Source organism: Penicillium odoratum, assembly GCF_028828045.1.
Source record: "Penicillium odoratum strain IBT 22623 chromosome Unknown utg000005l_segment0_segment0, whole genome shotgun sequence".
In the NCBI taxonomy this organism is placed as follows: Eukaryota; Fungi; Ascomycota; class Eurotiomycetes; order Eurotiales; family Aspergillaceae; genus Penicillium; species Penicillium odoratum.
This window is the reverse complement of record NW_026643147.1, coordinates 2,059,839-2,081,824: the sequence shown is the minus strand read 5'-3', so window position 1 is coordinate 2,081,824 and position 21,986 is coordinate 2,059,839. Positions and strand designations below refer to the sequence as shown.

Sequence of the window (21,986 nt, the reverse complement as noted above, 5' to 3'; positions counted from 1 at the left end):
CCAACTAATTCAGGGCAACGAGTTACCCCTTGACTTCAATTTTCAACATTTCAACAAAAGAAAACTAAATACTGCCAAGGAGCGTCTAACACAAATTAACCAGAAAGAGAGAGAAGAAAAAAACGTGGAAATGGGGAAAGAAGCAGTATTAAACTCCAGAAACTCCACAATAAATTTCAATAACGACATTCCAGCTGTTCCGTCTAATCACGCCAAATTGCCGCTTCCCGATATCCGCCAATGTGATATCCAATTCTGGGCAGTAAGCCGGTGCAAACCCGCCACCAGAATGTTAGCTAAAGTTTATCAGTGTCAGCAAGCGATCGGGAAAGGTAGTGTGAGGGGCAGATGTCTTGGATGAAATACTGAAGGAGAGGGAAACTGAGGGGCAAAGGGGAAGAGAGGACCCACTTCATGATCACGCAGTGGCCACGGTAATGATTCCGGAATCAACGAATTCTTTCGTAACGATGCCATTGGGTGAGGCTGTTGCGAGCATCACGCGCAGCCGGTACTTCCCCGGTGTCGAAATGGCCAAGGTACCGAACTTGGCGGAGCCGCTCATCGCGCTATCACGGACGTTTGTTGTCAAATTTCCCGTCAATCCTACTGCAGCACCCGTGCCGGATTCATTGCGTAGAGAGGCGTTTAGCACAAGAGCATGCACACTTCGAGAGGGAGTGCCAATTGGGCGAACTGATACAGTCACGGGACGGGTGAATGCTTGGCCAGGGCTGACGGAGGCAGGAGGAGCGACCTCGAATGAGAGTGTGAACTCGGGAGAAGCCATTTCGGGGAAAGATTGCTTTGAGTATGGAAATTTGTTCTTGGAATAATGGTAGAAGATAGAATTTAGTGTCTGGGTCGGGTCTTTCGGCTTCACAGGATATTGCCTTGAATTAGATAGAGAAAAGAGAAGAGAGAATAAAAGATAGACCCTCTGATGAAGTTTGGAGGAATGAAGTAGAAGTGATGATCTATGAAAAGAATTGAATTGAGAAACATCATGAAAAGAAGGTTTCTTCCGGGCTTCATATAGCTTCGGGCAGCAGCCGATAACTTTCGATCTTGTAGATCTCTAGGATCCCCGTCATAGATTAGGTATTGGATCATGCAAACTAGTTGCCACCGGCAAAAGTACCACGCGATGAGCGCATAAATCGGTGACCTGGTTCCTGGGATACCGTCCAAGGCAGCCATAATAACTAACTAAAATCAGAAATGTGAATTCACAAAGACTTCAAAGACCAAAAGAAATTGCAAGATTCAAGAAACTTGGAAAGAGATCAGCGGGCCGAGTGGGAGATCACTTGGCAGCTGCAAGAATCCTTGCTGGCAGCACGTTCCGGTAGAAAGAAGCACGAACAGTGGGGACTTTGATCTGGATGTTTGATCGACAAGTACAGGGGTGAAAACTAGATCTGAGAGTTCCAAGGTTGCGCTGCAGGAGAACCCGATGCTAGTGAGTGGATCTCAATCTGAAGCAGACTAGCCGCTTCTCCACACGGTATATCATTTTTTTGGTATTTTTATGCAACCTGACCGAATCTTCACCCAGGAACAGCCTTGCACAGATTGATACACGCCTTGGCATGCACGATTGACGTTCAATGGTGCAGGGGAAAAGAGATGGGTTGTTTTCCGGAAGTGGGTAGTTCCTTGAGATCGAATTAATTTTCTTTGTCGCTTTTCATCTTTTTGAATTTGTTTTTCCCCAATAGTTTGAGTGCACGGATCCACTAAATGCTCGACATGGACATGAACATGAACATGGGCCCCCGCTTGTTCACTTTTCAAAAACTGCCCGGCCCGTCTCGCAGCTGTCACAGGGAACATGAAGTGGCGTGAAACTATATGCCGCTTGCCTCACTTTTTCCAAAATTTCCTTGAGTTGAACGGCAGGTTTGAATAATATCAGAATTTTTGGAAACTCCACCAATAGTGGTAGAGGTAGAAAAGCTGCCGGCTGGGCCCGATCAAGGGAGAAATAACAGACCGCAATATCCATTGCAGGACCAGGTCCAAAAGTCTCTGCCAGGCCTGCAAGCCACACCTAACGGTAAGAAGTGTGGCAAGTGACCCTTGAACGAATAATCCTCCTGTCGGGCTCCCCGAGAGCTTGTTCATCTCGAATATTCTATACACCGGCAAATTCTTGCCTTCTTGAGCTACTATTGCATTTGACCGCCCAAGTATCAAAGTATCAAAAGGTGTTGCCTGAAAAGATATTTTTTTTTGAGTTGACAGATCTATCGATGGGATCACACTAGCCACAGTTATTCAGCATGCATCAGCCTCACCCTGGGCCCATCCGGGAGAAAGGTCGAGGCCTATCCACTGACTCCGCTTGGGAGCAAAGCCGTCCAACCAGGATGGGATTACTGCATGCACCATTTAGGCGCTAGGGTACTGACTGGGATTGCAGAAGATTTCCCGTTCCACGAGTAAAGAAGCTTCCACCCGGATGCGTGTCCGTGGTTTTCTTGGCGACCCGCCTCAAATGCAATGGTGCTAGGCTGGTCGATCAGCCTGCTGATCTGACACGGACCAAGAATTATTTTTCAGCGTTCTCCCCGCAGCAGGTGATGCAATCTCTGATCATCAAGCTGCCGAAGTTCGAGTAGCAGAAGCCAGAAATCAGAGATCAAAATCAGAACTCAGAATAGTTCTCTGTACGGAGTCAATCAGAGGGTTGATGCTGTTCCGTAAGATCGTCCAGAGCAGCGGAATATGACGATCTGCATTATCAATTTATCGCAAAGCGGCCCAAAGCGGGGGGTTTAGAATCGGTGATAATTGATTTGTCCAGGGGATTCGTTCTAGTCCCGGTGGGGAGTCAATAGTCGCACCGCCACATCACCAGCCGCAGTGGCTAGGTGTGGCTAAAGCAAGGAGTGGCTGGTGATGATGTGGCGGTGTAGAGTCCCCATTACCCAATATGGAAGGCGCTATCGTCATGTGGTCTTCGAAGCGTGTTTTGATCTCCTTTTTCGTCTTCCTTTGAGAGACCCGCTGTTTATCTCCTGTTTCCAGTCTATTGATTCTTACAACATGGATCATCCTTGATCCAAAAAGAGCGGCGTGCAGAAACCCCAAATTTGAGTCGTTTTCATGTGAAAGTCATCTTCACCGTTTATTTCGCTGTCTCAGACAGGCGGGGTATACTGAGATAATGAGAGCAATTAATATGATATGTCTCTTGGATATCACCTGGAACATGTTTTACCATACGGGTGGAAGGATGAGAGTTGAGGGAAATATCACATTGCGTCTCTGAGATCCCATGCAAAGTGAGTCGGAGATGGCACGATTACTTTGATCATTACGTAGTATCAAAATGGTCCAAAAGAAAGTAAGCAAGAAACAGGTTTCCAATCACAGTATTCCAAATCTTCAATACCATTATTTGCACAAGAAAAAATAGCTCTTGACAAAAGTAGCGAGGAATGGATACCGCAAATGTTCCAGAAGGGTCTTATCATGGAAGCTCATCATACGCAAACAGAACTTGTCGATCGTACTTCGTGGTACCCCATCAGTGAACATCATCAAGTCCAGCATCGCCTTCGTGTGGGCAGCTGTCCTCTCTGCCCTCACAGATAGATCCTCCTCGAAGTACTTGATTTCAGCTGGAAGTTTTTGAGCAGGCGAGAATGAAACAGTTGCCCTGAGAATAGCCTGTGACAGTATCAACGCTTCTTGCATGCCCAAATTTACCCCCTCACCGGCAAAGGGTGTCATAACATGAGCAGCGTCGCCGATCAATGTAACACCAGGGTGATGTTCCCAACGCCAACCCACAGGTAGCATGTACAGTGAGCGAGCCAGACCATCTTCGCCATTTTCCACTAAATCCAGTAGCTCTGGATGCCAGTCATGAAATTCTTCCTTGGTGGCCTTTTTAATAGCACTAGGGCTGTGGATTTCACATGAGCCAGTCTCCATCCAGTCCTCAGGTCGTTGGCTCCAACAGGAGGTATATAAGCTACCATCACCGATTTGTTGACTGAAAATAGCGCGATGATCGGACAAAGAGAACAAAGATCCTCGGTTGGTATGTTCGTAACATCTTGGCGCCGTATCTTTGGCGTTAGGAATACTGAAGATATACCCCCACTTCCAGAGTATAGTGGCTTTTGATCGGACACCACTTTGCGAACTTTGCTCCAGGCACCATCAGCACCGACCACCAAGTCAAACCCAGACTCGATACCGTGGTCAAAGATTAAATTGTGCTCTTCGTCAATGGCACGCAGATGGTAGCCCCACCTGATCATCTCATGGGGTATTGAGTCCAATGGAATGGCACGGAGAGCTCGTCAATCGATTTCAGGACGACCACGAGAGGAGCTCTCTTCTGCACCGGAGAGACTGAGATATTTCTGGAACTTTTTATCGCAGAAAGTGACAGCTTCTCCATCGTAACGAACATTCTTCGTAAATTCTTCCCACAGGTCTGCCTTTTTCAGAGCCTCCAGACCAGTGTTTGGGTGCAGATCGAGGGTTCCACCTTGACTGCGAGAGTTTCGAGATTTGTCTGATTTGAAGACGATGACCTCGAGCTTGGGATTGTTGAGGAGCAGTCTCGCCAGGGTTAGACCGGCAGGTCCAGCCCCTATAATTGCGATTCGGATCAGAGGCATAGTTAGGAAATTTCAGCATGATATTTATGTGAGATTGATGTCAAAGCAGCCTTGGAAGGGGATGGTGTATTGGAGGTGGCAGACATGACAATAGCCGATAACATATCCGATTTCATACGTTCGAGCACAATTTTCAACAAAGTAGCTCTTCCCATCTTGTTTGTCTAGTATTTATATTTTGGCTGTACCCTGCATGACTGATGGGTGCCGCAGCGGTGGTTTCGCGAGCGCCCACATTTGTAAAAGTGTTAGGTTTAGACCAGTGATTAGATGGATGACTTATTTTCGGTAATTGTTAAGTCAGTAGATTAAAATAAGATTTGAATTCCATTATATTAGACTGAATATAACATTTGGAGCAACTGATTCATTTCAATGGTCTACTTCGGCTTCGGTTGTGGACATAGCCGACGGGTTATATGTATCCTTATTTATGTGTTGCGTTATGCGGGGGAAAGTATGGCTGTAAATCATGACAGAAGTACATATTTCGTGAAAAGGTGTTATTCTGTTGGTAGCTGTTGTAGCTGGGCTAGGAAGTCCGTGTCCAGGTCTCCGTCGTAGAAACCCAGATTTTGGGCGAAGGAAGGCTCTTGTCTTGGAATTATTAGCAGGGGAATAACATTGGTAGGGTGAGGGAAAATGAACCTGCTAGCAGGAAAGGAAATAACCATTTCCTCAAACAGGGCATCATATGTTTCGACATCTCCCGTTCTACCGACAGAGTGCGGTGTAAAAAGTTCGGCGGATGCTGAGAGGGTTGGCAGACCCACGCCCGATGAGGTGTCCTGAGGCTGAAAAGCAGTCAAGTTAGATGAGTTGGGTATGTTTTCAATGCTAGATATGGGTATTGAGCCGCTGTGAGTCCCAGGTAGCCGAGTGCCTTGTTCGATCGAAGGAAGAGGGGTTGGGTGTTGGAAGTGACTAGTCCATTCATAGTCGCATGTTTTGAGAGGACACAGGAACTTAGAAATGCGTGTCTGTAATTCTTCTTTTCCAGAGAAACTCGATATATCGAGACATTTTTGGCATTGGAGTGCAAAACAAAGAGTGAGAGGCGAAGAGCCGACTGTGCCGGTTATCTCTCGATAATGATCAAGCGTGTCGAGTAGATGATGAATGGTGCTCAAACATAATTCTGTCATTGCAGGTGAGACTGGCTCAAACCTACGACACAGAGAAAGTGTTGTAAATGCTGATGTAAGGTGAAGAATCAAAAGAGGAGGGCTGGCATGATTTCGTATGTTGTTGTTGTTGTAGGAATGGCTTCGTGAGATGATACTTTGCTTTTGTCGTAAGTCGTCGAGAAGATACCTAACACGAATAGGATCTAAGGGCTGATATAATATTTGGCTTAAACTTTGCATGAGCTGCTGAACAAGATTGAATGTGCTCAATGCTCGCATGGGGGTGGACGGTATTCTCCGTCCTGTAGCGTCCGCAGCAGGGCGAGACGGAGACCAGACATCCCACTCCTCCAAATCATCTTCTTCAACCAGATCACATGCCAATTGTTCTTCTTGAGAAAAACCGGGAGTTCGACCGAGGAGAGCCGATAGAATGTTGTCTAGAAGAACACAGCCTTGGAATGTATGATTGAAACGAGGCTGTCTTGTTGATAAGGGTAAGGTGGCTAGCATTCTCGTGGCTTGCCCAGCAAGGGTCCATGCCTGACTGATGTTTCCCATGGCTATATGCACTAGGACAATAATCAACATGGCCTGGATGTGACCGAGGTCCAGGCTTTCCCAATGTGCTAAAGCCTGTTGCTCGATGGCGAGCTGAAGAGAAAATAAGTGTGGCGTCCCAGTGTTGGATATTCCTTTCATAGCAGATGTATATGTGATCAATGACCATAGCACCATTCGAGATGAGGAATCTCCAGGATTATGATCATTGCCCTGATGCATCGCACGTAGAACTGAACGTCGCTCAAGTATGGGAAACCAGCAATGGGTGTAGGTGAAGTAAAAGTCCACCAGATCGGATGTATTGTCTGGTATTTGCACTCCGGCAAAATCATGAGGCTGTTTCATTGCTTTTGGGATCTCTTGAACGGTGTCGACAATGCCAGGTTCTGGATTTAATAATGAGGTATCATGATCGTCCAGGGTATCTTCATTGTCCCGCGGCTCCACCGGCTCCCACTCTGTATCATCAAAAGAACCATCCTCAGAACCAGAGGTAAGTAATTGGGATATATCGCGATGGAGCTTGGATTTTCGCCAAGTTGAAACCGACTGGCTTGCAACTTTGCTCGTCAGAATATTGCCGTTGCCCCGAGAATCTCGAAGTAGAGTATGCATTGTACTCTCACTACTTGGAAATTGCTTGAGCATCGAACCCAGAAATATCTCTAGGCTCCGCACATAGCCAGATGGAAGCCCACGTCGACCTCCACCTGTCTCATAGGTGCAGGCCCGGTTGGCCTGACTGCAAATGGAGCATACCGGCTGTTCTCCATCACACTTAGATTTGCGTCGACGGCATTGATCACATGCACGATAAATGCGCTGCCGCTTCAACGGACGTTGGTTTGACATCTCAACGCATCTCAAAACTGGATTTGAGCATACATATCCGACAGTCATTGAATCATTGGGTCCGATCAAGGGTGGATTTGGTCATGTGATCGGTAGTGATTTTAACCGAATGGTTGCCGCATGCGATATTCAGCGGCGATGGGATTGGAAGACCCTGAAAATTCCCTGCTATTTATACAAGCAAAGATAAATTGCTTAAGATGAGTCCCCTAGATAACTTGCATCATTCTTATGCAGAAATTGCCCTTTGATCTCTACCACACCCCACCACTTTTTTTGGCATCTGAATGAAGATTCCTCGGCTTCACTCTTTTCCTCTCTGAGGCAGCACAGTACATGTTATATGAAGTCTTGGCGTGCGTCAAAATGAATCCCGTCAGAGATTCGATTACTGGTGGGAAGTCTAGCAATCCTTCCTTAGGACCCGAAGATGAGGCTCTTCATTTTCATCGAGACTACGATCCACATGCTACAATTTTACTTGTGGGATTCTTCGGTGCTGGCAAAAAAACACTGGGGATCATAGCGTCAGTCGCCTTGAGACGACGCTTTATCGACTTTGACTTTTATTTTCAACAAGAAGCCCAGTCCTCACCTCAAGAATTCATTGCTCGCCACGGGCTGGCCCAGTACCGAGAGATCGAGCTCAAGATATCGCGAGAACTTCTCACCAAATATGATAAGAATTGTGTCATCGTCGGTCTTGGGGGTTTTGCCAGTCGCTTACAGCAGACTTTGCTGGTCGAGTTTGCTCAACAACACCCTGTTGTATATATAAGACGAGATGAACAAGACCTTCGGCAATTTGTCACCACGAGCCCGGAAAAGTTCGATCGAATATGCAAAATGGGTAACGAGTTCTTTGAATCGTGCTCCAACTTCAACTTCTTTAATCTCACCCAGGGACAGCCGGATCAGGCACTGCCCGCCTACCTCAAATTAAAGGAAACCGAGCGTTTGTTCGTGGCATTCCTACGCCGCATCTTTGGAAGCCTCCTCCCTCCAACCTTCTCGGCAGACCCATTTTCTGGGGAAAATACATTTTCCCTGCAGGTCTCTCCGGCATGGCTTGATGAGACACGCCAAGACTTTGAATCGCTAGAATGTGGTGCCGATGCTATCGCCCTAGTGATTACTCCCCATGACCTGCATTCTACTAGACTAGCAGCAAGACTCTCACGACATATGGCAATTTTACGAAAACACTCTCGGGTTACAATTATTATCGACATGGCTGCCGTTTCTTTCAATTCGCTTGATAACCGGGCATATGAGAGCATGCTGGAATTGATTATTCGCCTTGCTCCGGACGCCCTTATTATATCATTCGACTGCAATGACGAAACCATCAAGAAGCTCAACTCTTCCAAAGGGGCTACCAAGATCATCGTTGACTTCCACGAAAAAGCATCAGTGGGATCATCAAAACACTCTTTAACACCCCGGCTTCTCCATGAAAGAACACGAACGTTGCAACTAAGTGCCATACGCGTCACCGGCGAATCCGAATCCCCACAGGATAACCTCCAATGTGTTCCATTTCTTAAGGAGGCAGCCGCAATTATCGATATTCCCGTGGTTGCATACAACACAGGACCATTTGGCCGAGCCTCGATCTGCTTGAATCCTACTTTGTCACCAACAGTACTGCCCTCTTCGCAGTTTAATGGGATTACTGTGCAGCAAGCACAGCAGGCAATGTCATCATTCTTTCTTCTTCCCAGGAAGAAGTTCACCATCTTCGGCCAGAGTGTCAAGTACAGTCTTTCTCCAGAAATGCACCATGCAGCGTATGATTACTGCGGACTCCCGCATACATACGACATCATGCAGGCTGATAATATAAGCGCCGTCCATAAACTTCTGGATGATGTAGATCGTGGCGGCGTTACTGTCTCTCTTCCCTTCAAATCTGCAATCCTACCTTTCATTGACGAGATCACCCCCGACGCGAAGGACATGCAGGCAGTCAATACAGTTGTCTTGGAGCAGAAATACAAGCTGAATGGATTACGGACCACCATCCGGAAGGGCTATAACACTGATCATATCGGAATCAGAGATTGCATCGACAAACATCTTTCTCCGGCAAATGCAGTGCGGGATGGAACCACGGCCCTGGTTGTGGGCGCCGGAGGAATGGCTCGTGCAGCGATCTACGCTTGTCATGAGCTCGGCGTTCGACGGATTTGCATTTATAATCGCACATCCGAAAATGCGCAGAGGCTTGCAGACTATTGGAACCACTGGGCCCAATCCAAGCCTGGGGTCAATTTGCAAGTTGATGTTCTTCAGTCAAAAGATCCTTGGCCTGCAGATCTCCGTCTGCCAACTATTGTTGTACCATGCATTCCGCCATTCCAAATCGGCAGTGAAAATCCAGTGGTGTTTCAAATTCCGGATCATTGGCTTGAGAGTCGGACTGGTGGTGTCTTCGTCGAGGTAAGCTGTTTTTCACCTTTATAACCAAAATCAGAACTGATATTTGCCTAGGTTGCTTACGGGCCTTTCAAAACACAACTGATGGAGCAGATGCTCTGTCGTGCATCAAAAGGCTGGGTTGTCGTGAGTGGGCTGTTAGTCTTGATCGAACAAGGTATCGCCCAGTATGAGATATTTACAAAGCGACCTGCTCCTGTTCATGTAATGCGGCGTGTTATTAAGGAACAATCCATAAAGTATGGATTTGTTCATCAATAACTTTGCTCCGGCTATATTATGACAAGTCTTGCTCATCAGCAACAGATTCGTTAATGCGTCTTGTAAAGTTAATAATCATATCATTATAAACTAGCTTTGAAAGGCGTCATTGGAGTGTCAGTGTTCGGAAATGATCATGACCGATGGGGTAAAAGCTTTACCCTAGCCGAGGCTATGAGGTTGAACGTCCTGTTTAAAGGCATCTAATTCCTACTATACATTGTTGAACATATGCTAAAGTAAATAATACCACAATTTTCAATACAAGATGTCTTACCAACCTGCCATCATGAGTGTGTCCCTCGGGCGTGCTTGGTTGCACGACCTCGACTACAAGTTCGATCAAGCCGCCAAAGCGGGGTTCAAAGGCATGGAGATCTTCTATGAAGACTTGGAATATGCCGCCCGCAAGTTATCAGGAAATGACATACCGACATCCGAAAATATCCTGGAAGCCGCAGAATACGTCAAATCTGCGTGTCAAAGCCGGGGTCTAGAAATCATCGGCCTCCAGCCCTTCCTGTTCTACGAAGGTCTCAAGGACAGGGATCAACATGCGAAGTTGATCGAAAAGATGAAACTCTGGCTGAAGATTGCCAAAGCCCTCGACACTGATACAATTCAAATCCCTGCCAACTTCCTACCCGCGGAGCAGTTGACGGGTGACTTCGATATCATCGCCGCCGACCTGCGCGAAGTGGCAGACATGGGTGCCGCGGTGGACCCCCCAGTGCGCTTCGCATATGAGAATCTCTGCTGGAGTACCTATGTCGATACCTGGGAAAAATTGTGGGATGTGGTCAAGCGTGTTGATCGGTCTAACTTTGGAATGTGTCTCGATACTTTCAACATCGCTGGCCGGGTGTGGGCGGATCCGGCTTCGCCGACAGGCAAGACACCCAATGCAGATGCAGATCTCAAGGCGTCGATGGAGAAACTAGTTAAGGAGGTCGATCTTGCAAAGGTTTTCTATATTCAGGTTGTTGATGCGGAGCGCATGGAATCGCCCCTCGTTGCTGGTCATCCGTTCCATGTGGATGGTCAACCGGCGCGGATGAGCTGGTCGCGAAACGCGAGGACTTTCATGTACGAAGAGGATCGTGGAGCTTACATGCCAGTGGAGGATGTGGCCAAGGCAATCATTCATGGCTTGGGTTACAAAGGTCCTGTATCCATGGAGCTATTCTCCAGAACCATGTCTGAAGAAGGCAAGCATGTCCCTGACGAGCATGCGACAAGGGGTATTGCGGCGTGGAAGAAATTAGCAGAGAGATTAAATTTGAATTAGCCATGTAAATAGCATTCAGCAATGTGTTCAATTCTAAAAATTTGAAGTCCATTGCATGGCCTATTTTTGAACTTTTTGCTAATATCTAAAGTCAAGTGGACATTTGAACATCTTAAGTCATCTTGACATAAATAAATTTCAATTTATACATCAATGCTCTTTCCATCCAGCCAATCCTTAGACAATTTATACAAGAGATCGTGCTTGTCCCCACATGCAGTTCCAACATGGCGTCTATGTCCTGGCATATCCTTCAACACAGTCACACCCATAGTGAGCTCCTGGCAATACGCCAGACACTTATACCCTTCCGGGTAAGAGTTAAGCTTCTCTTCGTTCACTTGTGGAATCTTGTTCGGGTTGACAGGAAGCAGCTTATCCTTCTCATACCAGTGACGAACAAAACGAGCACCCCAACGTCCATCTACCTTCTCAAAGCAGAACCAGAACCGGCAGTCAGCTTCGGCGTCGACTTCGCACCCGTCAATGGTGAAACGCTGAGTGATGGTCGCCTTCATTTTGGTAATAGCACGAGTTCCATCAGGTGTGATGTCAGTTGTCACTCCATGGCAGCGGTGCATGATGAAGGCACCCTTGTCCATGCCGGCTTTTGAGGCTGCCATGAAGTCCTTATAGTGAACGCGACCAGACCAGGTGGTGTAAACATGCGCGTCTTCATGGAAGATTGTCTCGAAATTCTCCCATTCGCAGGCATCACTGGATGATTTGATTAGAAAGGTGAATAACATAACGGAAGTGAGTTACATACCGGTAGCATGGCCACCCTTCTGCGAGTTCACGCAGCTTAGCGCGCTCGAGAACTAGATTATCCGGGCCATTGTTGCGGATGGCATTTTCGGGCCAAGTGCCGGCAGGTAGAGAGTGTAGATCGACCATTTTGTTTTTGTTTGTGGGAATCACTTAAGACTTCAATGTTGTTTCAAGGCTTTTCTCCCTCAATTGTTGACAAGAAACGCTGGCAGCAGTCTATATACTCCAATTTCAGCGGGGGTTACCAGTCCGATAATCGGATTATTCGCCATCGGTAAAGGTCACTACCGATGAGACATGTTGTATCGCCACCCCTCATTTCATATTACCTAATCTATGACATGATATACAGCGTCCCTAGTGATTCGTCGTTCTGAATGGCAAGAAAGTTCAGGATGGCGATAGGGAACCTTTGCTGGGGACGCATCGAGTAAGTACTGTTTACCGCTCTTGCTGTCATTTTCTGCGTCGGCTTCGCAGGTCCTTGTATTCTACATAGATTTTAAGTCCACAACTTGGAATATCTCTGGATTGGAGAACTTTATGATAGCTATTTGAAGTTTGAATGATCTCAGTAGTATATATGTAACTATTGTATTTCTGTTGCTATTCAACATTTGGAGTTTCTAGAAGTTGATACCCTTGCTTTCCTCCGCAGCCTTTAGAAGAACATTCCATGCTCCCTCGCGATCTAATTTCTTGCAAAGTTCCTCCCCAGCCCACAAGCGCCACTGTTCTTCAATCTGATATCCGATAACATGTGTTCCTTCGACGCAAGGCCATCCAAGCTGCTCTGCCAACTTGATCATTCGGGTTCTTCTCGGTTTGAAGCACATATCATGCACAACCCCTTTCTCCGGTCGTGAGAGGAAATGCTTCAACATAGAAGCAACTGCAAGCTCAGACGGTGATTTAGCTTCAAAATCAGGCACAGTGCCGACAATGTAGTAAGGGCTCGATAGCTTCTCTGCTTGCTCCAGAGTTTTGACATGGATGATGTTGGGAATGATTGGGAGCTTCTTTGAATCCCGGATGAGTTTCACCACCTCTTCGTCATCACGGTTCAACACGTAAATTGTCGGACAGTGGAGGTGCTCTGTAAGAGCGTAGACAGCTGCACGACTTGCACCACCAGCGCCAACAATCAAGGCAGATGCCGGGGTCGATGCAGAAGGTCTTTCTTGCTCCGAGCCTTTCTCAAGGAGGCAGCCTTTGACGCCTCGCCAGTCGGTGTTGGTACCACAGAGTCGTCTAGGATTTCCATCCTTGTAGTAGACATTGTTGCATGCGCCGATAATGGTTGCTAGTTCATCCCGTTCAGAGAGATGCTCCAGGATGGAGTTTTTGTAGGGCATTGTGACAACAAGACCGGCAGTGGTAGGATTATTGGCCAGACTGAGCAGTTCCTCTACTGTCGGGCACTCAGTCGCATAGAATATCCATGGGAGACCGAGAGATTTCGCAATATAATTGTGCATTTTTGGTGCAATTGAATGTGTGACACCAACTCCAACAAGGTGCAGGGTCATCTCTTGTTGTTGCGACATGGTTGCAATACCGTGGATTTTGAGCAAGGTAAAGACGGTTGAGGCTATTGATGCTTCTGCTTCTCATCAAATAGACAGAACTAGCTTGCTAATAAAGTGAAGATGGGATTGATAGACGGAGTTGGTCATATCCGATACGATTTGCTTCGGATGCCGCGAAGGGCCATGAACCAAGGCTAAACTCATAACCGAGAAACTCTCATTTAGATCATGTTCATATCAACATTATCTCGCAAGTGTATTTTCATAAATTTTGGATTCGCTTTGAATTTATTTCCTGCTCAATCTTCATTTCTTCATCAATAATGGTGCAGCAAAATATTCCAACCGACGTCGTCTCGCCATTGAAATTCCACATCTTCGGCAGTGGAATATCATTCAGCATTTCACCAACCATTCACAATGCCGGCTTCAAACATTATGATCTTCCTCATACTTACGATATCCGCGAATCACCGAACATCGATGGAGCTGCGGAGTTGATTATGGACAAACAATTCGGTGGTGGAAGTGTGACTATGCCACACAAGTTGGAAGTCCACAAGTACTGTACCGATCAGACCGATACAGCCCGGCTGATTGGGGCTATCAATACCCTCGTGATCAAGGGGAGTGGTGACAGTCGCACAGTCACCGGTGAAAATACTGATTGGTCTGGACTGCACACCATCATCACTGAGTATTCGACCAAGACCAATCAACAGCCAAAAGTTGGACTAGTCATCGGAGCTGGAGGTGCATCCAGAGCTGCATTATACGCCCTGTATAAATCAGGAATTCAGCAAATTTACGTCGTCAATCGAACGATGTCCAGGGCGGAGCAAGTGAAAAAGGACTTCGAATCTGTGTTTGACATCACCATCCTTCCAAACTTGCAAGAGCTACCTCGCATGCCAGATGTGATCATTGGAACTATTCCAGCGGGCGTTACCACTGAATCTCAATTCTCCTCAATCTTTGGTGCTCGGGGACTTTGCATTGAGATGGCCTACAAGCCTCGGCAGACACCCCTTCTGGATGCGGCGCAAAAGCATGAGGGCTGGGAAACTGTTACGGGAGTTGAGGTACTTCTTGCTCAAGCGTATGACCAATTCGAACTTTGGACAGGTCTTGAGGCGCCCAAGAAAACGATGGCGGAAGCCGTTGCTCAGCATGAGCGAGAGAAGGCAAGGAAGGAAAAGGGCGGAATGCTATAGAGAACAGTTAGTATCTAGAGGGCTTAGTGAAATAGAAAATACTAGACTATTTCTATCGCGTTGTGACCTCTTCCTCCTTGAGTCAAATTCCATGCTCTCGTGTTCGCAGAAGGTAGGAATTATGGAGGGTGCTTTCCCTTCCGAAAACTGTGACAGGAACGTTTCAACCCATTCCAATGTACTGGTTCTCTTCTGGGACCATGTTCAAAATCATTATCTGTCTTTGAATGGACCATGCGCTCAGCAGATGGCGCCCATATCGATTCGACAGAGCCACTCACTTGCTCCTCCTCGCCTCCACAAAGGACCATACACCAAACCAATCGAAACGCCCGCCCGCATTGATCCCATAGTATTTGTGGAGCTGTTCGCGGGAACTGTGGGGATATTTATTCTTTCTGTTCTGATTTGGAAGACCGGAGATTTCATTCGCTCGTTTACTGAATACAGGGTGCAGGCAGAGGGGAGATCACCTCAGACTCGATTTGCAAAAACATGGTATGGATGGGTCACCCTTGAAACCCACAAAAAGAACAAATTGTTCTTCCGCAAATTGTTCGCCAGACTTCGAGAGCACACGGCTTGGGAATCCCCGAGAACAGATTATCAGTGGATATGGTGGGACCCTGGCCAAGAGGCGCTTCAGGCTCGACGCAGAGCTCAACGACGAATGGGATGGCTGCCCAAGTTCCTGATGAGCTATGAATCACCCCCAGCAGATGCAATCTGGAATCCGGGCCCGCGAGCAGAGTGTCATGGAGTTTTACTTGAAACCTTGGAACCTGATCAAGTTCTGTTGGCAGAGACAGTGACGAATCCAGTCGAGGAGAATTTCAATCCACTGCCACAAAATTCATGGAAGATATTCGATAAAAATGAGCACAGCGTGCTATTAGCACCACCAAAAGCACACAGACATGGACATTCAAGGTTCAACGCCTGTACATCCCAAGAACGATTGGAGGGTATTGTTTGGTATGATGCAAGGAATGATATCCGCTCATCAACTGCATCACTTGACGGTGCAGGATGCTCCATCTTGAAAGACACTTTTGTTGCTAGGCGGAAAATGTCTCAGCGAAGATATTCCAGTCGAAATGAATGTCCCTCATTTTTGGGACAGTCCGATGGTCCCGACTGCTTTAGAATAACCGAGCCTCTACCAGTTGTGCTCAGAGAGGCCGAAGCCTCAAAACATCCTTCACGCTGTGTTTACGCTAGGAGGCGTCGAATATGGGCCGCAAAAATGCAGGTCAAAGCCGCAAAATCCGTGTTGCACGATCTGCGAGCTTCATCCGGCCCTCCTGGAACTCCCATCACTGAAATGCTGGCTGATATGATCTCAGAGCAAGGTATCTCCGATAGCATCTCAGGGAAGCGTATGAAGAAAAGCAGCCAGCGCAGCCAGTGCGTGAAACATCCGAGCGGGAAATTATCGCTAGCCTTACAGTCGAGCTTTGCAAGGAAGGGGATTTTGGTTTCACCTGATAAGCTTGCCAATAGGAGAAAGCCCCTGTTCTATACTGAGCCGTCGCGGCTTAACCCAACACTCGAGGCACCGCGGGACCCAGCAAATATGTGTCACTCCATGCATGAGCCACGGGCTGCTTCTGATAGGCGCACGGTCTTGGACATCTGGCAGGGCCGAGAAAGCCCTCACGCAAAACACCCAGGCCATCGGCCCTCGCAGTACTTAGCTTTGGAAGACAGCTTGGCTTCTGACGAGCTGAGTGACTGGGAGCTGCGGCTCATCGATAAGCTGGATCGAAAACTAATATGGATGTTCAACGAAACGACGCCTGGTCAGAAGCCGTACCAATTCACTTTGCTTGCAAATCACTGGTTGAATCGGGAGACTTGGATAGTTATTGACCCCGTCTCAAGAGTCTCCACCGACGCACGCAGGCACAGGGGCGACCCGCGCTACAATGTCCCCTACCCGGAGCCAGACTTGCCCTCCAGGCCGAAGTACCCTGACATTATGCGTAAAAGAGCCCATATGCCACGAATCGACTGCTGGCGCGCCGCGATCAATCAACGGAGAAGGGCTTCTGGAATTCGGGATGCCGTTCGCCAAGTGGACCTGTATGAGGATTCTGTTGAGGAGCCACCGGATGGGCATATCGACCCCGCATGCTGGATCCTGCCCAAGCCACCCCAGGGATTCGAGATGTCGACCAAGCAAAAGAACGCATGGTATGAGGGAGTCGCAGGATGGCAAGAACAGCTTGAAGACTGGCAGAGAGTCCGGCGTGGATTTCGCCTTCGGAAAGCACTATTTGAGGGCCGGGTTAATCGGAATCGAGTGAAAGAGCTCGCCACAAATGTCAACAGATATTGTCAACGTGCATCGTTGAAGGTGATTAACCGGGGAGTTGAGGAAAACCCACCAGCGACTTAATAGTGGGTTTAGTGTTCACCAAGCGCGTCTCTTTTGTTCTTGGTGTAAATGGAGATCTGCTATGCGATCTCTTCATGTCTGATATCGTTACCTACCACAGTCATTTTCCCTATCCATAGAAGTCTTCCGAGTGTCGAATGCTGAAGTGACATCATCTTCTGAAAGATTATTGAATTGTGAATAAAATTGATCTAAGCGCTGGGTAATAGAACATGTATAAATGCCGGCATCCTCTGTCAGAGCGGCCGCGTTTTCGCAATTGCCAAAAACTCCGGAAATCCTTCCAATGTGATTTGAGCCCAGACCAGCCATTGAATGCAGTAGTAGCGGCGGAGCGTCGGGTGTATAATACAGATCTGACTCGAGTTCCCGTATTGGCGAGCCGTAGAGGGTGTGTCCGTCGAAGAGTTAGGGAAGATAGGACCGATGATAATCTAGAATCCAGGAGGGTTCACACGCTGGCTGACACGAGTCCACTTGGGGAGCTCTGTAAGAAGGTAAAACAGTTAACATGGCCCAATTACCATGAAGGTGCCAAAAAAAGTAGTTCGGGAATGGACATACTGTGAATACCCTTCCGGTAGGTCTTTTCCTTCTTGTCGAAGATAGTGTACTTGTCCTTGGGCAGCATCTCCTCCTCACGGGGCATCTCCGCATACCAGCGCTCAACTGCCTTGGTGTTCTGACCATTCCGGGCGAGCGCAGCGCTGACGGTATCGACGACACGGTCAACGGCGCGCAAACGCTTGCGTTGCCGGGCCTTCTGGGGCGAGGACAGGCGCCACGGGGTCTTCCTAGTTGTTGGAAAATGAACATATTAGTTTCCAAGGCAAGACATGATGAATAGGATATGTGATTTACCAGAGAAGACCTCCGAATAGGGACTGGGTGGGCTTGAACATGTTGATGTGGTGATGCTGAGAAATGTGGAATCGGCGAAAATCGTGCTCGAAGTCGGAGTTGCAATTGGCCCGTGCGGTCGGTCATATACTTATGTTGTAGTAACAACGTTTACTTTCAACACTTGAGATCAATCTATTCTTCTATCTAGGAGATAAATTTCATGAGATATGATTTTCAAGGATTGACTTACTTCTAGTACCCTTTAATTCAATGTAATCATGATAATTGTATGGTTGTCGGTGCAAAACTTCCACGGCTTACCCCGGCTTCAGTCATGTGATCACAATGGATAAACGCATTTTGCCAAAACTTGGCAGTCTGCTTTCCTCTCCTCCTTGTTCCAACTTGTCTAAATTTGTCAGACAAGGCGTTCCTTGACTGAACTGTGTGTCCCTCGCCCGTTTGGGCCCGGTATATGGATTTTCTCTAGAGTCGCGTCCTTCCAATCAATAATATGGACTCCGGCGCGACGGGCGACTGCCCGTCTCTCCCTTGGCGGACAGTGTCCAACATGACTATGTGGGGTGTGGCTGGACTCTGTCGTGCATTTTTGTCAGGTTTGTGTAACGCCGAAGCGCATGGTGCCGAGGCCTTCACGGAGTTGTTGGACTCGAGACGGGATCCATCGCAAAGAACGAGAGGATTGATCACAGGTACTTCCTCACCACCCTATATGAATTGAGTGCGCCCGGTTGCTAATTATTCCGTCATCGTTAGTATCGAATCATATCAGTGTGTACGTTTCATTCAATAGCCTTGATGACGAGGCGCTTCCCTACATTTCGGCGCGCGATAACAGCTGACATCCTGTCGCAACTAACAGCATGGATGATCCGTTGTTGTGGGGAATACTACCAGCTCGATTCTGGAATAAAAGGTGGTCTTTCGGTAGTCACGATATTTGTTTTCAGACAAGGTGCGTGAGGGGAGCAGGATATTAGCTGGGGATATACTGCTAACCGGAGACTTTCTGCAGACCACTGTCATTCTTCTTCACCATGGGACAAGTTTTACCGACACACCGTTCCGCTCATTCGCAATTCGGTGGACTTGGTCAACCGGCGATGACCCAGGCTATTCGATTACTGTCCAAGGGCCCTTTTCCCGTCGACCACCACCGCGCTGCTCCAGAACGCCAGCACTTCAACCTTCAGAACGTTTGTGTCGACCCCTTCTCGGACCTTTCCGTCGCATATACCACCAACGGTGAAGATGCACACCTAGCGCCTTCCGCATACGCATGCAATTCATACTCCTGGGTCCATATTTTCCCCGAGGGCAAGATCCATCAATCTCCGCGCAAGACCATGCGTTACTTCAAGTGGGGAGTCGCACGGCTGATTCTGGAAGCAAAGGAGTGTCCGGATGTAGTACCGATGTGGATTGAGGGAATTGACGATGTTATGCATGAAAGTCGAGAATTTCCCCGATTTTTGCCTCGACCGGGCAAGAAGGTCGATGTGACTTTTGGATCAAAAGTTGATACCGAAGTTGTGTTTGGAGATATGAGGTCGCGCTGGCAGAAACTGAAATCCAAGGTGGAAGCCATGGACGCTCAATCTCGAGACCTGCCTGTGGGGGTACTGAGTGACGAGCTGTTGAACAACAAGGAGGCCGTGGAGTTACGCAAGGAGGTTACTCGAAAGATCCGCAACCTGGTATTAGATGTACGAAGATCCCGTGGCTTGCCAGATGAGGACCCCAAGCAGGGTCTTGTGGAGACATGGCTTGAGGAAGGCCCGAAGCGAGAAGGGCACATGAAAGACGATTCGTGGGTCAGAGATATCTGATCCAAAACTGTATATCACATGTAAATAGTGTACAAAATTCAATAGATTTAAGTCTTTTAACGTGAAGATCCTTGGAGATTGCTGGAAATGAGACTACACGAATCACTACCTGCTACGGTGGGCATAAGCTATAACGAAGATTTGACTAACTTTTAACATACCAGTATGATCCGGGGGAGGCTAGATTCAAATGTTCATTTTAACTAATATCAAGGTTATCTAGACTGGATCAAAAATCCGAGATAACCGAAGTAGTAGTTACCCGTGTGCATGCACCTCGTGACTATCGCGGTTTCGTGCCCTTGTGAATTTCCTCTTATCAACATTGCACTTAACCAGCTGTTGACTCAATGGCGGACCATTTCCGCCTTGAATTAATCAAGTTGTGGGGGTGATAACGAAAACGATAACGATAAGATGCGGGATTAGAATCAGATACGAAGGCGGTCAATTAGGGACTGGCAATACATAAAGAACTCTTAACTTCGAGGCATCAACTCGATTATATATTCTTCTAAATATACACGTCCTCGATGCCCAAAAAGCACAGGACATCGCTGCAATATACAAAACCGAAAAATACACCACATCATTCGCTCGAATCATCAAGAGCCAATGATAATGCCCGGTTTTGTACCGCGGGACCCGCCAGGGTTCCGCAGCGTTCTGTGGACGACGCATCATCAGTCAACGACCTAATCAATCATTTACGACTCACACAAGGAAATGTTTCTTCTGATATCACTCACTCATCTTCTTCACGCCCTTTCACGTCGCAACGATCTGTCCCACCAGCTTTGCGGGAAATTCTGGAGATTCCTGAACCTTCCCAACCGCGCCCTCGGCCAAATGCAGGCCGGACTCCCATCGGTGCTCGTCGCCTACGTGTTGCTCCAGGCCCTCCAGCACCGATGAGCTGGTCTACTGGGAGTAACACCAGTGTGGATCGAAATACGGACAGACTCAAGAATCCTGTACCTACCAATCAACAAATTCACCGCTTGGAAAGGCTCCCCGGTGCTGCCTTTCCCAGGAAAGGAAGCCTCAAGCATACGGTTTTGGTATCGATGGCCCAAAATTGGGCATGGCATGTCCAGTACGACGGCCTGTATTTGTCCCAGCTGCCCAGTAATGTTAAAGCGGTCTTATTAAGCTATCTGGCTCAGTTCCAGACAGAACAGCCATTGGCAGAGTCCACGAATGGACTCACTGTGCTTTTCCCGTTGAGGGAGAATGAGGTGGACTCGGTGGACATCGACGCCTTTCTTTATATTTCTGATTCGGATGCAATGGGCAATCGACTAGATCTTGGAAATTCTCTGGGGCGTTGGTGTTCGTTCAAGAAGCTCAACAGGATATTCCGGGATATCCACTCAGCGGGTCATTCATATGAAAATGCATCCGATGAGCTTGTTCCGGATTCTTGGGATGTTTCTGAACCAGAATACGACCAAAGTCACATTCCTCGCCCTATGAGCCAACAACTGTGCTTCGATAATCTGAAATACCTTTCTTTCGCGCACCCAGCCCCCATTGAAGCTGACTGGTCGGAGCTTTTGAAGTTGCTTTCCCACCTACCCAAAATCACCCACCTCTCTCTCGCTTACTGGCCCTGTCCAAAACCTTACACCACCCGCCATGTGCAATCCTACTTGGATATCAACGTGGATATTAAGACCACACAATACCATGCAACAAATATCCTCAAACAACTCTCTCGCAAGACGTACTGCCTGAAATGGTTGGACATGGAAGGATGCTCTGACTGGTTGCCACTACTCCTGTGGCCGCACATTTATGATACCGATATGCCCGATGGCCCTGAGTGGAATGGGAGCTGGCGAAACGTGGTCTGGCTTAACCTCGCACCTGGCTGGCGCCTGAATGTCCCAGATGGGCTGAAGGATCATACTCCCGGATCAACAGTGCCGGCTCACCTTATCACAGACTTGCATATGTATCAGCAGGACATCCGCACATATGCTGTGCTCATATCCAAAGCTAAATACGTTTTGGGGAGTCTCAATAAGAAACGAGCAAAGATGCGCGGGAAACTGGCGCAGGCTGACACTGGGGAAGAAGAATGGAAAAAGGCGGAAGTCCTTCTGAAGGGCATGCGTATGCCTGGTTAGAACTGACGCATCTTCGGGGTTGCCTTTGATCTAGTATAGCTGCAACTACCCATTTCGAGATCCGTGATGTAA

At 47.8% G+C, this 21,986-nt stretch overlaps 13 protein-coding genes across 13 annotated transcripts; 6 read left to right on the top strand and 7 right to left on the bottom strand.

The window, feature by feature from the left end:
• Positions 1–418: 418 nt before the first annotated feature.
• Positions 419–790, bottom strand: N7520_006329 (uncharacterized protein; the record flags this gene model as incomplete). Its single annotated transcript, XM_057140263.1, has 1 exon — positions 419–790. The coding sequence occupies one exon, from the start codon at positions 788–790 to the stop codon at positions 419–421; it is 372 nt and encodes a 123-aa protein (XP_056994269.1).
• Positions 791–3,402: 2,612 nt separating this feature from the next.
• N7520_006328 (FAD-dependent oxidoreductase) lies at positions 3,403–4,277 on the bottom strand (the record flags this gene model as incomplete). Its single annotated transcript, XM_057140262.1, has 2 exons — positions 3,403–4,082; positions 4,112–4,277. The coding sequence occupies 2 exons, from the start codon at positions 4,275–4,277 to the stop codon at positions 3,403–3,405; spliced, it is 846 nt and encodes a 281-aa protein (XP_056994268.1).
• A 42-nt stretch (positions 4,278–4,319) lies between these two features.
• N7520_006327 (FAD-dependent oxidoreductase) lies at positions 4,320–4,643 on the bottom strand (the record flags this gene model as incomplete). Its single annotated transcript, XM_057140261.1, has 1 exon — positions 4,320–4,643. One exon carries the CDS (start codon positions 4,641–4,643, stop codon positions 4,320–4,322), a length of 324 nt encoding a protein of 107 aa, XP_056994267.1.
• Positions 4,644–5,146: 503 nt separating this feature from the next.
• N7520_006326 (Zn(II)2Cys6 transcription factor) lies at positions 5,147–7,186 on the bottom strand (the record flags this gene model as incomplete). The annotated part of the gene is made up of 1 exon (XM_057140260.1): positions 5,147–7,186. One exon carries the CDS (start codon positions 7,184–7,186, stop codon positions 5,147–5,149), a length of 2,040 nt encoding a protein of 679 aa, XP_056994266.1.
• A 366-nt stretch (positions 7,187–7,552) lies between these two features.
• On the top strand, positions 7,553–9,886 carry N7520_006325 (putative pentafunctional AROM polypeptide; the record flags this gene model as incomplete). Its single annotated transcript, XM_057140259.1, has 2 exons — positions 7,553–9,628; positions 9,680–9,886. 2 exons carry the CDS (start codon positions 7,553–7,555, stop codon positions 9,884–9,886), a joined length of 2,283 nt encoding a protein of 760 aa, XP_056994265.1.
• A 289-nt stretch (positions 9,887–10,175) lies between these two features.
• Positions 10,176–11,174, top strand: N7520_006324 (sugar phosphate isomerase/epimerase family protein; the record flags this gene model as incomplete). Its single annotated transcript, XM_057140258.1, has 1 exon — positions 10,176–11,174. The coding sequence occupies one exon, from the start codon at positions 10,176–10,178 to the stop codon at positions 11,172–11,174; it is 999 nt and encodes a 332-aa protein (XP_056994264.1).
• Positions 11,175–11,317: 143 nt separating this feature from the next.
• Positions 11,318–12,071, bottom strand: N7520_006323 (putative pathogenesis associated protein Pep2; the record flags this gene model as incomplete). The annotated part of the gene is made up of 2 exons (XM_057140257.1): positions 11,318–11,891; positions 11,944–12,071. The coding sequence occupies 2 exons, from the start codon at positions 12,069–12,071 to the stop codon at positions 11,318–11,320; spliced, it is 702 nt and encodes a 233-aa protein (XP_056994263.1).
• Positions 12,072–12,571: 500 nt separating this feature from the next.
• On the bottom strand, positions 12,572–13,492 carry N7520_006322 (shikimate dehydrogenase family protein; the record flags this gene model as incomplete). Its single annotated transcript, XM_057140256.1, has 1 exon — positions 12,572–13,492. One exon carries the CDS (start codon positions 13,490–13,492, stop codon positions 12,572–12,574), a length of 921 nt encoding a protein of 306 aa, XP_056994262.1.
• A 305-nt stretch (positions 13,493–13,797) lies between these two features.
• Positions 13,798–14,688, top strand: N7520_006321 (shikimate dehydrogenase family protein; the record flags this gene model as incomplete). The annotated part of the gene is made up of 1 exon (XM_057140255.1): positions 13,798–14,688. The coding sequence occupies one exon, from the start codon at positions 13,798–13,800 to the stop codon at positions 14,686–14,688; it is 891 nt and encodes a 296-aa protein (XP_056994261.1).
• A 247-nt stretch (positions 14,689–14,935) lies between these two features.
• On the top strand, positions 14,936–17,089 carry N7520_006320 (uncharacterized protein; the record flags this gene model as incomplete). The annotated part of the gene is made up of 1 exon (XM_057140254.1): positions 14,936–17,089. The coding sequence occupies one exon, from the start codon at positions 14,936–14,938 to the stop codon at positions 17,087–17,089; it is 2,154 nt and encodes a 717-aa protein (XP_056994260.1).
• A 434-nt stretch (positions 17,090–17,523) lies between these two features.
• On the bottom strand, positions 17,524–17,991 carry N7520_006319 (mitochondrial 54S ribosomal protein mL60; the record flags this gene model as incomplete). The annotated part of the gene is made up of 3 exons (XM_057140253.1): positions 17,524–17,576; positions 17,654–17,883; positions 17,951–17,991. 3 exons carry the CDS (start codon positions 17,989–17,991, stop codon positions 17,524–17,526), a joined length of 324 nt encoding a protein of 107 aa, XP_056994259.1.
• Positions 17,992–18,446: 455 nt separating this feature from the next.
• Positions 18,447–19,782, top strand: N7520_006318 (tafazzin; the record flags this gene model as incomplete). The annotated part of the gene is made up of 3 exons (XM_057140252.1): positions 18,447–18,645; positions 18,710–18,728; positions 18,969–19,782. The coding sequence occupies 3 exons, from the start codon at positions 18,447–18,449 to the stop codon at positions 19,780–19,782; spliced, it is 1,032 nt and encodes a 343-aa protein (XP_056994258.1).
• Positions 19,783–20,315: 533 nt separating this feature from the next.
• Positions 20,316–21,914, top strand: N7520_006317 (uncharacterized protein; the record flags this gene model as incomplete). The annotated part of the gene is made up of 1 exon (XM_057140251.1): positions 20,316–21,914. One exon carries the CDS (start codon positions 20,316–20,318, stop codon positions 21,912–21,914), a length of 1,599 nt encoding a protein of 532 aa, XP_056994257.1.
• Between the last annotated feature and the right edge of the window lie 72 nt (positions 21,915–21,986).